The 13,998-nt window shown below is 38.1% G+C and overlaps 1 protein-coding gene across 1 annotated transcript in view; it reads right to left on the reverse strand.

Annotated features, from left to right (window-relative positions):
- Positions 1-3,949: 3,949 nt before the first annotated feature.
- SLC24A4 (solute carrier family 24 member 4) overlaps positions 3,950-13,998 on the reverse strand; it is a gene marked incomplete at both ends in the record, with an annotated part of 89,061 nt that continues 79,012 nt past the window's right edge. The window contains 5 exons of the mRNA XM_080344660.1: positions 3,950-4,126; positions 5,880-5,945; positions 6,606-6,718; positions 8,902-9,016; positions 11,207-11,373. Of these exons, the coding sequence (XP_080200786.1) occupies positions 3,950-4,126; positions 5,880-5,945; positions 6,606-6,718; positions 8,902-9,016; positions 11,207-11,373 (638 nt within the window). The remainder of the gene's footprint in view (positions 4,127-5,879; positions 5,946-6,605; positions 6,719-8,901; positions 9,017-11,206; positions 11,374-13,998) is intronic.

Below are 13,998 nucleotides of genomic sequence, written 5' to 3' on the forward strand. Positions count from 1 at the left end.
TATAATGCAGTAGAATTGTTACGGTATCTAAATGGAATCAGCCACTGCTGAACTCAATGGAAACACTCCTGCTTGCGCACCGCAGGCAAGATTGTGCCTGCGGGGCTGTGTGGGACCTGCTGCTGCCATGGAGCTGCGGTGGTGAACTGCTGCCAAAAGCTCTCCTTGACCAGCTGCACTTCACTTTGGATCCTGCTTGTACACCAGGGCAAATGCACAGTTTTGTAGTCTGAGAGAAGGACCCAGTTCTTTTATTTACAAGAGTGGCAATCCAAAGTGGTATCAGCAGAAGAGAAGTCCTTTTAATTTGCGGAAGAAATAAAGTCTTTAGACTACAAAACCAATTAAATATTAAAATATCTGAGTATGACAGAAAACCCTGAAATCATGCTTGGCTGTCATCTTAGGACACAATCCAGCAAGGCACTTGGATACGTGCTTAGCTTTAAGCATGGAATTAATCTTACTGAAGTTAAGCTTTGCTGGATATGGGATATCTTCTTCTGAGTTGCATTACTTTTCAGTGTTAGTATGCTGGCAATTTTCAGATCACAGTAAGTTTTCCCTCTCACATCCACCAGCTTTCTTTTCACTCTTGAGCTGAACATTCACTTACACAACATTGTGACATACATTTCAAAGTCAGCCAGCTAACTTTTGCAATGGTTAGTACAACAAAATGGCTAAAAAATTTTACTGACACAATCTGAAGAGATGCAATATAGAACTGCACTAACTGCAGAGCGCCAAGACCAAATCACTCTGCTTCTTAATTGGAAAATTTGTAGTGGTTTCCTGACCATATAAGCAACTTATTTTTTCTTGTATACATTTGAAAGGCACTAGTCTGCTATTACTCAGCAATAGCCTCCTGAATTACAGATACATTCCGATGTGGGTTTATGTGACATACAACGATTTGTCAATGACATCTTTCTCAGGCCATTCCATTTATCTGCATGGCTCTGTCTGTAACTGCCATCTTTATTTATTTTAGCATATGGGTAATGACTACATAGGGACTCTCTGAACTATTTCATATGATTACATATCATCAAGGCCCTGATACAACATCTAATATTTCTTTGGCAATCAATACATCCCTGGTCATGCAGTGGTGTCAGAAGACAATCCTACTAATGTTATTTGCAATGATAAACATGGCATGATACGTGTCTCATAGCAGAAGATGCATATGAGACCACCTCATGAAATGCAGCATTAGAGTTCAGTATAAATTGTCTTGAAGTGGATCTATGTTTTAGGCAAGCCTATAGATGACAGGACCAGCTATGCAATTTAAGGTCAGTATTACCTTCTAAGATTGTCTCCTGCTCCAACAGAACACACTGGTTTTCTGGAGCAGGTGGTATCTGATTCAGGCAGAATAATTCTAAATTATGTCTGAAGGGTTCATGGGATTAGCAAACAATTTCATGCATATTTGGGCTGAGGATCAGCTGCTACAGAACAAATTGCCACCCCTAGTCTTCTTCAGTTGCCTGGCTCAGAAATATGAAGGTACAGTACAATTTGCTAGGTCTGGCACAATAAACATTGATGCCCTCATCACTGTCAACTCAGCTGATCACTAGGCATTCACAACTAGATTTTGGAACTACTCTTCTGCAGTGTAAAGACATCTGAGCTGCCTGAACTGTGCACAGAAAAGCAGATGTTTGCTTGGAGACAGCTAGTTCTCCAAGCCCACCCAACACCAGAACGCAGGAACAAAAACATTTACTCAGCCTCTCTCTGTGCTCCTTTCAGTGTCATATCTAAGCTATCACAAGATTTTCAGCAGCGAACTGTCCTCCAGAAAGATGGCAGGGAAGGGAGCCAGACTAGAGAGGGATGCTCCTACAGCGGCGCAGCAGGATGCTGCATCTTCACACCTTTCTGCAACAGAAGACTCATCAAGATGAACATGAATTCCATCTCCTCAGCTTTCCACTGCAGCAAAAATGTCTTGAATGTCTGGAAATGGGGTCACCGGCATACTTGAGATCAAATATGTTACTGTCATGCTTACCTATTCAATAAAGCATTTTAATAATGCTGTATTTGTTGCCATTTTTAGAACTGGTTAGTTTAACTATGTACCTACTTCATTAAAGTCAAAAACCCTAAATAGATACTAATACTGACATTTGTAACAAAGTATAAAACAAATAACAAATACATTGCTCTTTTTTCCTTAGGATTCCATTGAAAGGATCCAATTACTAAAAATATTCAACAGCAGAATACATTCCTTTTTTTATACCAAAATAATTTTTAAAATAGCCTTCATTGTAAACACATTGCCTGGTGTAAACAGTATTCTGCATGTGAGCTGGTTAAACATAATTATTTGTCATGTATGTCAAAATAAGGAACTTTCTGAATAAGTGCTTATTTGCTAAGATTTTATAGTATGTTCTCATTGACACAATAATGGGATTTTCTATATATAGTCTCAAGTGCAAAATATTAATATATTTAAAAACGTATCGACAGTTGATAGATTTGTTTTGGTTTATAAACATTAAAAAATTAAAAAAATCTGTGTATAGAGAGAACTGTGCTTCTTGAGAAACTTTATGTGATAATTCACATACAGTTTCAAAATATTTTAAAAGTTTAGTAGCAATTCAATCTATGCTGTCTCAGTGATTTGCATTCATAATGACTGCTACAACGTGGAATGTTGTCCATTATTTTTAATACTCTGGGCCAGATCTTGCTGTCGATTACATCCAGAGTAATTCCTTACCTCAGATTTATGCTGGTGGAAAGCTTATAAAAACTTGGCTTCTAGTAGGGGTTAAAAAGAAGTATATAATGCTTCAAAACTTGCATGCAATCAAATCAAGTATGATATTATCTTGAAATACTTGGGTTTTTGTTTCTTATCTACACTGCTCAGTGTCAGACACTCATCTCATTAAGCTTCTGGGAATAAAGGAAAAATGCAGAAGAATATACCAGCTTCTCAAATGATGAAACGAGCTTCTTCCTTCCACCAATCAAATCAAATCAAATCAAATCATAATCAGGGTGGGTTTTGTGGTCACAAAGTCTGGATTATGTTCAGATACTACTCTCAGCTGATAACAATAACTGATAGTTACTGAGCACCCAGTTGTATTTTATTTGTTTAATTTCTTCTAAATCTACACAATGGGCTTACAAGGGCCAATGCAAAGTTTTTCTTGTGGTGTGATATTCCACAAATGTTAGTTTATATTTATGTATACAGCATTCCTCATGAGTGGTAAAACATATTTTTTCAAGTATGAATTTCTGCATGTAATTCTCTTCTCTGGCATGCAGATCCTCTGACTTCTATTGTGCATCATCACAAGTGATACAACGTAGAACCATTTCCTCTTTTTTCTCTGCCACATTGTTCATGCTCGTTGGAAGGAGTGCTAAATATTCAACACTGCCATCAAAAGCTGTCAGTGCAGTTCCTCTATAAGCAGAGCACTTGAAGGGTGAAATGATGTCCTCAACAGTGCATGCCGTGATATGTGCCTTGGACTTTCTGGTCCTGTAGCTGAGACAGTTTGACTGAGCCAAGAAAAATTCTGAACTTGCCTCTTCCATGGAAAATAAATGCCAAAACCCAAAGAGCTATAAAGATTTTTCTCCCATCCTTTCGCTAACCATGGTGGTGGTGGTTGGTTGTCTGCAAAAGGAGAATCAAAACCACAACAGAATGTCCCAGAAACGGGTTGTTTTAGAGTTCTGCATAAAATCCACACAGCTTTATGACTGAGCAGCACTATCCAAAGAGGAGGAAAATGCTTTGGTTGCCTCGAGCTAGCATGTTAAAAGAAGGGTGTGCTTTCCTTCCACACAGGTAAAAGTGCTTGTTAGCTGATGAAGCAGGAATGACACTCAAATTACTGATGGAAAGTAAGTAGAAAGGTGAAATGCCTCCTGTCATTTACAGCAGATGTCATCAGAGGTATTTGTCTGTCTCCTTTCTGTATTCGTCTTGGCACATAGGGAGGTTGACAAAGGTGAAGACATTAAACTCTATCAATATAGAGAAGCACAGGAAAATAGCATAAAGAAACAACACGTAGATGCCTAATTTCCTGTCAAGTTTCCACTTATTTACATGGATTCCAAGCACCTGCAAGCAAACAAAGCGTTAGTTAATTAAGCACCAAAGGAGACTTTTGGAAACAACCATTATAAGATAAAAATAAGTCTTTCGCATTAGAGATCTGGAATGAAGATAAAATATATTCTCAGTATTTTATAGATCAAAAAGACAACATACATTTTTCTAATCAAGAAAAGGAATGTAAAAGCCCAGACTAAGAACTCAAAGTCTGGCCTGACTCTCGGTTGTCCTAAGATCCTTTTACAAAATACTAAATGAATCCAGTTAAAGGTGCCTTAACAAATTCTTTATGCATAGAAGAGTCGGGCCCCTAGTGCTCGGTTTCAGTCTGTGGCGCATTTTCAGTGCACAGGGCACATTCTAGTCTGGCAGCATTCGTTCCTTGATTCAGTGTGAACTGAAGAAATGCACTGAACTACTTGAATGCTTCTTCCTCCAGTGTTCTCCCTATGTCCCATTTATTATGTTCCCTTCATGTCCCAGCAGCACGCCAGCACCTCACGTTCATTCTTTCAACAGCTTCAGAAGAGGTGCCTACTTCAATGTTCTGCTCAGCTCCAGAACTAAGGGGAGTTACAAGTTACGGGTAGCAAAGCAATGAAGTCCTCATGAAGGCATCTATTTTCAATTAGGTTAAGTGCCTCTGAATTATTATTTGTTTTGCTCAAAATTCTCCACTGAGTTTTGCTGGGAGGGCTTGTGTGAATCAGGGTATGGAGAAGAACAAATGAGGCAATAGCAGACACTTCAAACTCGGGTGATATGGCTTCTGCTATGAAAAGACACTCTTCAGAAAAGCATGAACAGCTACCATAGTAACATATCTGCATAATCCTCTCATTTTTTCCAAGGTGCTAATCACCAACATTCATACAACAACATTGGATACAAACGTCTACTTAGCACCTTTGTTCTTTCACAGGCATTGTACAGTATGGTGCAACTAGGGATAAGAACAGGCTCCCACAGCTTATATATCAGGTGCATTAGGAAGTTAGTGGCAGAGTGAACAGCCCTGGTCATTCTATCACTTAAGTCATGCAAAGATGATGTGGAGTTTTGTAAGAGTGCAAAAAGTGATGATCCCCTCCTCTACAGAGCCTCCACAGGCAACCAGTGAAAGACATTAGTGTAAGTGGATATTTTGATACCTTTGGGATTTGATTCTTCCCACAGAGCTCTCCTGGGAGTCAGCAAGATCAGACGTTAAGTACCAGTAAAATTGACTTTTGAAACAGAATTATTGTTTTACTTAACAAGTCATGGGTTACAAAGGCGTCTTATGCTGCATGACATTTAGCATGCCTATTCAAAATTCTGAGGTTCACAGTCCTCACAGACTAGTCTTCACTACAGATTTTAGCTACAGTATTTGATTAGTCCAGGCTGGTTTTGGAAATCAGAGACAAGGGCAAAGGGTGATGAAGCATACGTGGGTCTTGTCCCCACATAGAGACAGACCTGGGCTATGCAGCTGGACATGGAAGCACCAAAGCATTACTGGATCCCACAATTTCAACACCACTACTGAAATAAATGGGAGCTACATGTATCCAGCACCTCTTGCACCAAATGTCAGATTTCAGTCCTCACTGAGGACTATGGTAGCTCTTCAACTCATGGCATTGCTAGAAAAATGATATTTTACAAGAATCAATGCTTTGGAGATAATAAGCATTTCCATTTTATCCTTCTGTAACATGTAAATACCTAATAAGTATTTTGCAATTGGAATACTTAGAAACACTCAAATACTTACTGTGAGTGCCACCGATCCTAGTAAAAGTGCAACTGAGTAGACCAATCCTTTGCTGTTAATCTTAACCTGTGGGAATCAGAGAAGACACCTTTAAAACGCTCAGCATATAACTCCGCTTTGGAGATCAGAAATCAATTTACTGATTTATGCTCCACCTTCTGTTTTGAATAGTGACTGACTTACAGATTTTAAACCATGCAAATCCATGACAGATTTATCGTAATGAAGAAGGGAAAATTAACGAATCAAAACAAATGTATAAGTAATCCCACCTCCATAAAAAATAACCAGTATTTATAATGGATTTTATGTTAAAAGATCCTCAGGAGAGAGAGATATGCTGTTATACTCATGTTACAGACAAAAATGCTAAGGTACAGGGAGACAGACAGGTGTGCTTGAAGCTGTGTAGTCAGAAAATGACACAGGAAAGAAAAGATATCCATGGTGCTATTTTTCTGCTATACAGTATAATGTACTCCAGTTGACAAACTGGGAATTAATCACAACTTGTGGAAGGAAAATTGCTTCCTTAACTCCTGGTTCCCCGGCAAAGAAATAACACCTTCTTTAGCAACTAATAACAGGCTCAGCAGGTCATCTTTTTTTAAAAAAAAAAATAAAATAAAATAAAATATATATATATATATATATTTGCATGCTTTAAGATATATTTTTTTAAAATAGACAAAAAGAACAAACTAAAGATTTGCCAAGTATACACACGGTCGATCCCCAAAAAAGCGCTATGGTCTGCAAACCCCATGGAACGCCAAGGCCCACCAGAATGTCAAAGACATTGCTCCCTACTGTGTTGGAGACTGCCATGTCACCAAGGCCTGCAGAGAAAAAAACAAAAAGCAAATAAAAAACATACAAACAAACAAAAATACACACAAAAAACAAACTCGTGGGTAAAAACAAAGTATAAGACCATTACACTGTGTACTAGAGAAAACTAAAGTGGAATAATCTGCATTGATCCAAGCCCCCCTAGACTGCCTGGAGAATCTGATGCAGGGAGACAATTTCCATAATCTCTGCATGACTTCTGAAAAAAGTGTGTAAAAATTGCTCACTCCAACTGCATCTTGTTTCTTGCAGAGCCTTTACTGGGTGTGTGGTATACATTGAGCAACTGGGTTCAATGCCAACTGAAAAAACATGTCTTTTTCTAGGTAGTCTGCCACCACAGGGAACCTGAAGATTATGTACTGGATTTAGTATGCAGACATATGGCCTTTATCTTATGTGAATGATGAAAAATCATTCTGAAAAGAGCCCAATTAGATGGTAGTCAAAGATACTAAGCACTTGTGTGGGACTTAATCAGCAATGATTTCAATTCAGGAGCAATAAAATGCTACAAGAAAGGAAAAAAAAAGAGTGAATGGTGGTGAAGACCCTAGGCATTACCCAAAATCTACTCAGAATGCTCATCGCTGGCTGGCATCTCATTCTGCACCAGTGTCAATGGATGTGAGGAAGGCAGAATTCTTCTCTGCCCCTGCTAATTTCACTTAGGCACTTGCCTAACTATTGAACCACTTCCACAGAGGGAATGCTGGAATGGAAGAGGAACTCTGACATAAAAGGGACATGTCCCACAAGTACATAGAGTGGAGACAGACAATACCACACTGTAAATATAGTATCTTCTTGCAGACAGTTGCTGAGAGAAAGGTTATGTTTTGGATCCATATTACTGTTGTGTCCTTCTTTACTTTTACTTTTTAGATATTTGTCTGCAATCTATCAGTAAACAACTCTCTCAGATTCAAGTAGCACAAAGTCCCTGTATAGTTTTGAGAGAATGGAGCTGCTTTTGCCAAGCTAATGCATACCTTCACTTTCAGAGGAAACAATCCCTACAGTAGTTTTCCCTAATACTAGAAAACTACTCTAAAGAAGCAGTCTGTTAATTTAAAAATGTAATATGTTTTCTTTCTGTTCTTGCAAATATCAGTTGTCTTTAATACTACATAAGGAAAACTAATTTAATGTGAAGGTAGTTCCACAAGATTCCTGCATACTCTTTTTTGTTCTGCTTTTTGTGAGATTTTCCTGCACTCAACAAATAACACAACCTGGAAAATGGAATCTTTTAAATATAGAATTATTTTCAATTATGCAACATTTAATAGCACTACTCCTATATCAAATTACAAAGGTAGGGCTTTTGAGTACTTAATTTATCAATTCAGAATTCTTGTTGTTTGCCCAATGATGTGTGCTGGAGATCTCACTAAGTGAGAAAAAAAAAAAAAAGACTATGGGAATTGGAACAGTGGAAAAGAATACAACTAGGACCTTTTCTTATTCTATTGCCATACAGGAGATCACACTGTCAGGTTTGATATTTTTGAACAACAGGAAAGGATGAGGCTACGTGTATTTCTCAAGTAAAAAAGAACATGTGAAGAACCTTAATCAAAACTTAAAGAAAGACACATGAGAAAGCCTTTGACAATTGCAGTTGGAAAGCTGATGACAACATAGCTGACGTCTAAAACCTTTTCAAGTGTGGCTGTTCGTATGTCCCAATTGAAAAGTGGCCTGCAGTTGGATGAGAAATATACTTGGAGCAATATCACTTCTGCTAGATCCACTTAAACAACTTCACTTCTCTGGGTTTGAGAGGTCTTCTAGAAATCAGTACAAGTTTTACATGGACAAGTGCTGGTCAGCATATATTCTTTGATGTAGGTTTTAATAGCTGATACTCCAGTTTTGTCTACTACTTTTATCTTTCTACTCTGATACATACTGTGCACGGGATATCTGAGTGTTGAATGACCGTCTAGAATGCCAGGGTGTGGCCAGTCCCAATAAGCATAAGATAACAGGACAGTGACTATTTATTTGGTTCACAATAATAAGTATTTTGGTTTTTATTTTTACTGGTTCAAGGCCTTGTTAAAAGATAAATAAGAATAAAATTACATTGAGAAATTATGTTTATGGAGGAAGCAAATCACAGAGCATGTACGTAAGACTGCAGTTGTACTTCAGCAGACAGTACCTTGTCTTGCTACTATCAGGCTGGCCATGCAGTCTGGGACGCTCGTTCCTGCAGCGAGGAAAGTAATGCCCATGATCACGTCTGGTATCCCAAGGGTGTATCCAATCACAGTCACCTGAACAGTGAGGAAAATAGATTAACCTATCATATATGGAAAGTCTCCTCATTCCAATACAGGTGCAGCACACTCTTAGCTTTGATTTATGGTGTGGACCTTAAAAGGATTAGACTCAGCATACTTATCCATTTCTGCAAATTAAATAATTGTGGAATAACCAGCCTAAAAGCAACCCTGTGAAAAGGAAAAGTACTTTGGCTCATATTATTCAACATTTTATGAGCAAATAAAAAGCTCAATTTTCTGTATTTCTAACAGGAGATATTGATCTTATAAGGAGGAGCACAGACAATCCAACCTGTGGGCTTTTTTTTTATTCCTAAGAATGTCAAGATTCTTGCTGGTTCTGTTCTCAAAAGGACTGCAGCCAACTTATATTGTGATATAGGAGCAGAGATAAAAAGAACTTTTTTATCACAACACATAAAGAAGGAATTGGTTTCTTGCATGACTCCTGATATAATCCCAAAGTGAGCAAGTCTGTTTATATTGTCCCCTGGGAGTCTAGATGCAGCTTTAAGAGAGCTTAGGGAATGGCTGAAGCATGTAGCAGAACTCTTAGAAAGGAGAGGGAACTGTATTTAGCTGGAACATCTGAAGAAGACTGAAAAAGTGTCAAGAGAAAAGGCTGAAGAGGCAGCTGAAAAGGAAACAGCCTCATGAGAAGACTGAATCAGGGACAGGCAGCTGCTTCCCTGCTGAGACTGCTGAGGGTGGAAAGCTTTAAGGCTCTGTGTTGTTTTCTTGGAATAGTTTGCCAGTCTCTTACATGAGGAAAACTGGACCCTTTGCCAAAGAAAGGGTGTATTTTAGGAACCCGCTCGCAAACCTTATTCTCAGGGGCAAGCTGTGACTCAGAAATAGGAGTGGGCATGATTCTCCTGCTGCAAGTGATAACGGGGTATTAAGGTCTGTCTGTTTCTTAAAATAAGTTGTGTGGCAGCCTTCATGAGCACATCTCTCATTTCTGAAGGGGACATCTACAAAAGGAACCAAGGTACAGAGTGTGGTCTTGCAAAGGACACGTGGTAGGAAATGAATGCGTGGCTTTGGCACCATCATGCCAGGCAGAATGAGTGGCTGGCACAGGAGTTTCTCCAACACAGTCTATGTTAAGAAAGAAGAGGATTACTTTACAATGCAAAACTTGTATAGAAAGGTGCAAAGAGTATACAGAAAACACAATCTTCCATGAGAGAAAACATAAATATAAAGCAGACTGCAAATGCCTAGAACATCTAAGGAAGTTAGAGATGTTCTCCAACCAAAAAACATTTTCCTGGTAAGAATGTGATGAACAAAAATTCTTCCATGTGCATGACTAGTGAAGTATATATATATGACTACGAGAGTGAAAATATATATTCCAGGATGAAACCAGGTAAAGGTTTCTTCACTGTATTTTCCTTTAAAAGGAGAAACGGGCATATAAATTCTTCAGCAGCACATCCTACTGACTTCCAGTTATAGGTATATACAACTTTTGGTTTTGCATCTTTTAGTGTAGGAAAAGGTAACTTTCTATACTTCAAAAGTATGGCTGATTTTTACATTACAGAAACTAATTTAAGCAGCTTTCTTATTCATGCCTCTTCTCTGACTGAAAATGTAAATTTGAGAAACTGAAAGAGGGTAAGAAAGAAACAATAGGAACTTCTCAAATCTTCAAGTAGGTGTGCTCCTGAATCAACAATATACAGATCTACACCTGATACACTGTTTCTCACCAATCCAGGGCAAACAGAAACATACCAGCAATCACAATACTCTTCACTAAGAAAGATTTTCTTGCATTATTCTAGTCCACCTGAGGTGTTTTACACCACTTCTGAGTCTTCAAATTTTGCCACTCATCTGCCTTTTATGCATGTTTCAGTATCAGACCCTGTAGCCAAATTTCTGAAAGTGTCTCAGTTACTGAGAGTTAAATGTTTCCATTTAAACTCCCTTTTACTACTTGGATGAAAATCAAGCTGGCACCTTCCTGTACCATACTGGACCCTACTGGACCCCAATTATTTGTGCTGAAAACAGCAAAAAAAAGCTAGAATTATAATAATTAGAGTATGAGCTGAAGAGAATGCACTACAATTACATGCCTTTCTTTAACAAATACACAAAAGATCTATTATCTATTTCAATATGTGTGTTTTACTCAGTATGGGAAGTCCTGCTACAGGCACTTACCATCCACACCATGAAGTAGGAGAACAAGGCAATCCAGAGAGTGGATAAGATAAATGTCAGCATAAAGCACCTCTCCCAGCGTGGTTTGCTGCAGTTTGGAATGGTGCAAAAGAGCATGAATATCAATGGCCATGTCAAAATCCATTTAATTTTGTTCATTTTTCCATCTGCAGGACAAAGAAAGGAAGAACAAGTTTAGCTTTCCCATCACTATCCCAGGCCCAGTTACATCTCTTCGAACACAGCAGATGATCCCAGAAGGATGTTTACAGTTGTACGTCAGTTCATTTTCCAGTGTATCTCTCATCTATAGCTGGTCTCATCACTCTCAGCCAAGTTCTGTATACACATCCAGAATCTTATAAGTCTGCCAAGGTCCATGTAAATCCATGAAAGAATTACAACGATTTAAAAGCATGGATGATTTTTAAAACCCAAATTCACAGTCAGGCTTGTTGCTCTTTCAAATACTTGTATTACTATTAATCCCAAATTAAAAAACAAACAAACAAAATAAACAACAAAACAAACTCAAAGCAAACAAATACTTTCACAGAAAATAGAAGCACAGACCCAGTCTAGGAACATGACAAACTTGTTTCACATGCTTCGCTGTGGTCACTTGGGCAGAACTTTAAACTGGTACTTAGAAAATCTAGACTAGTTATAATAACTCTCTCCAACTGCATATAGCACCACCTTGAGATGGTCTCTTATCTTCTGTAAAAGGAAACCAAAATATTGACTTCCCTTATACAGCTCTCCAAAGTCAACCGTAACTACTGAAGACAACTACACATCTCCTCATTTTTTAAAAATGTAAAGTATTGTATAATAAATGCGTACATAAATATCAGCATATAAAATAAAATTATTTTATAATGGAACCATATATATACAGGGCACTTACATGTTTCATGAGGTATCCTCCAAGTAGGATAAGGAATTTGTTTATCAGGCTAAACCAGAGTATCACAGCAAACAGCATGGTGGGTTTTGTTTGGGTTTTCTATACATTGTTTTAGAATTATGCTAGTAAGGATCTCCATCATTAACTGATAATTATACGCATGAGATCTAGTAAAATATACCATTATGAATAAAATTGTTGATCGCACTGAAGAAAACTATCAGATAAATCTTCTAGTGAAGGTATTCAGTTAAATTATAAAGGGCAGGTAATAATCAGTGGAATCTCCTATCAATTTAACCAGGAATTTTCTTTCAGAGAAGACATTGGGATTCAGGATTTGTTTAATGGGAGGTTTAGTCAGTGAATTCAATTCGATTGAAATCTGCCCTCTGGACCAATGTGCACCAGATACAATTATATATTAAACATTTAAAAATTAATAATAATTCTGTAATTTATGAGTCTACTTTCTAGTCTAATTTAACATGGTACATCCAAATGCAAGCCTTTATTAATTTACTTTGGTATGTATTCTAGTATTAAACTGCCTTGTTTAAGTTATTAATCAGCTCCTTGAGATTTTCTTGTGAATTCCGAGATGCCATCAACCCACCAGGAAATCTTAGACTAAGTTTGGCTCTTTATTTCCATTTAGCTATGGCTCTTTATCCCTATTTAGCTTGTGGCTGTGGGACTTGTAACACACATAACTACTGAAGTCTGCTTGGGTCAATTCTAACTCTAGAATTTTACATGTCACTGGGGATCTATAACAGATTTTATAGGAAAGTCCTTTTTTCCTCTCTGGTTACATATACTGCTGTACAGATTTTAAAACAGTTACCTTTTATCTGTTCTGTCCAGAAAATGACACTTCTTAGCTCATATCTCACTTTAACTCTATTAACAAGGCTGTAAATATCCTATGGTAATTTATACCTCCTCCTGTGTAATTTGATACAGTTTAGATCACTAAAAGATGCTTGGTAATTTTACTCCTTGTCTACCCAAGTTGCTAAGCTTGGTTCATAGTCAACAAGTCAGCACAACCGAGGTTGGTAATTGCCTCAGCACATAATTCCAAATGCAGGGCGAGTGTGTGACTGTTTGACAGGAAAAAAATATGGATCTAATTCTGATCTGATGTGGGTTTAATCTGACTGAATTCAGTGCTGCTGCACACAGGAGATTCAGTCCCATTCATTTTTTCAATAACATGAAGAGAAGAAACAAAATTGCCTGGAGAACAAATAAATAGATGCACTCAGTCTCTGCTGGGGAATATGTATCTTGTCAGGGATCCTGCCTAGTGCCCTGAATTATTTAAACAAATGCTAAAGTGTGAGAATTCACAGTGCCTTACCACTGCCATTGCTATGGTTGCTCAGCTCCAGGAAAACTGAAATATTAGTGGAGGAAGACTTGCCTTTTCCTTATCTTTGCTCAGTTTGAATGGATGTGTGTCCGATTAAAATTCCTGGCTTTGTTAGTGTTGATGCTTTATCCACACAGCACCATGAGTCAGAACTGGGTTTTACAGCTAGATGGTTTGTGGAAGTGACATTTGCATTTATTACATGGCAACCAGGCTTGAGACTTTGGTGAACAATAACTGCATGTAATTCTGGGTTTTGCCGGCTTGACAGAGCAGCTGGCTGGCCGCAATAGTTCTGAACCACCATGGCCAAAGCAGCCTACTTGACACACTTTACATTGGCATCTCTTTTGTGACAGGGTCTGCTAGCTTTTGTAAACTTTATAAGAAGGCTTAAGTATATTTGGCCTTGGTTCTGACTCAAGCCATTTTCTTCAGCTCCTGCTATGCTGGGTCATGGAACTTCTGTGACACCCAGTGCTAAAGAAGTCTACTCTTATGCTG

Source organism: Nesoenas mayeri (genome assembly GCF_963082525.1).
Source record: "Nesoenas mayeri genome assembly, chromosome: 5".
NCBI classification, from domain to species: domain Eukaryota; kingdom Metazoa; phylum Chordata; class Aves; order Columbiformes; family Columbidae; genus Nesoenas; species Nesoenas mayeri.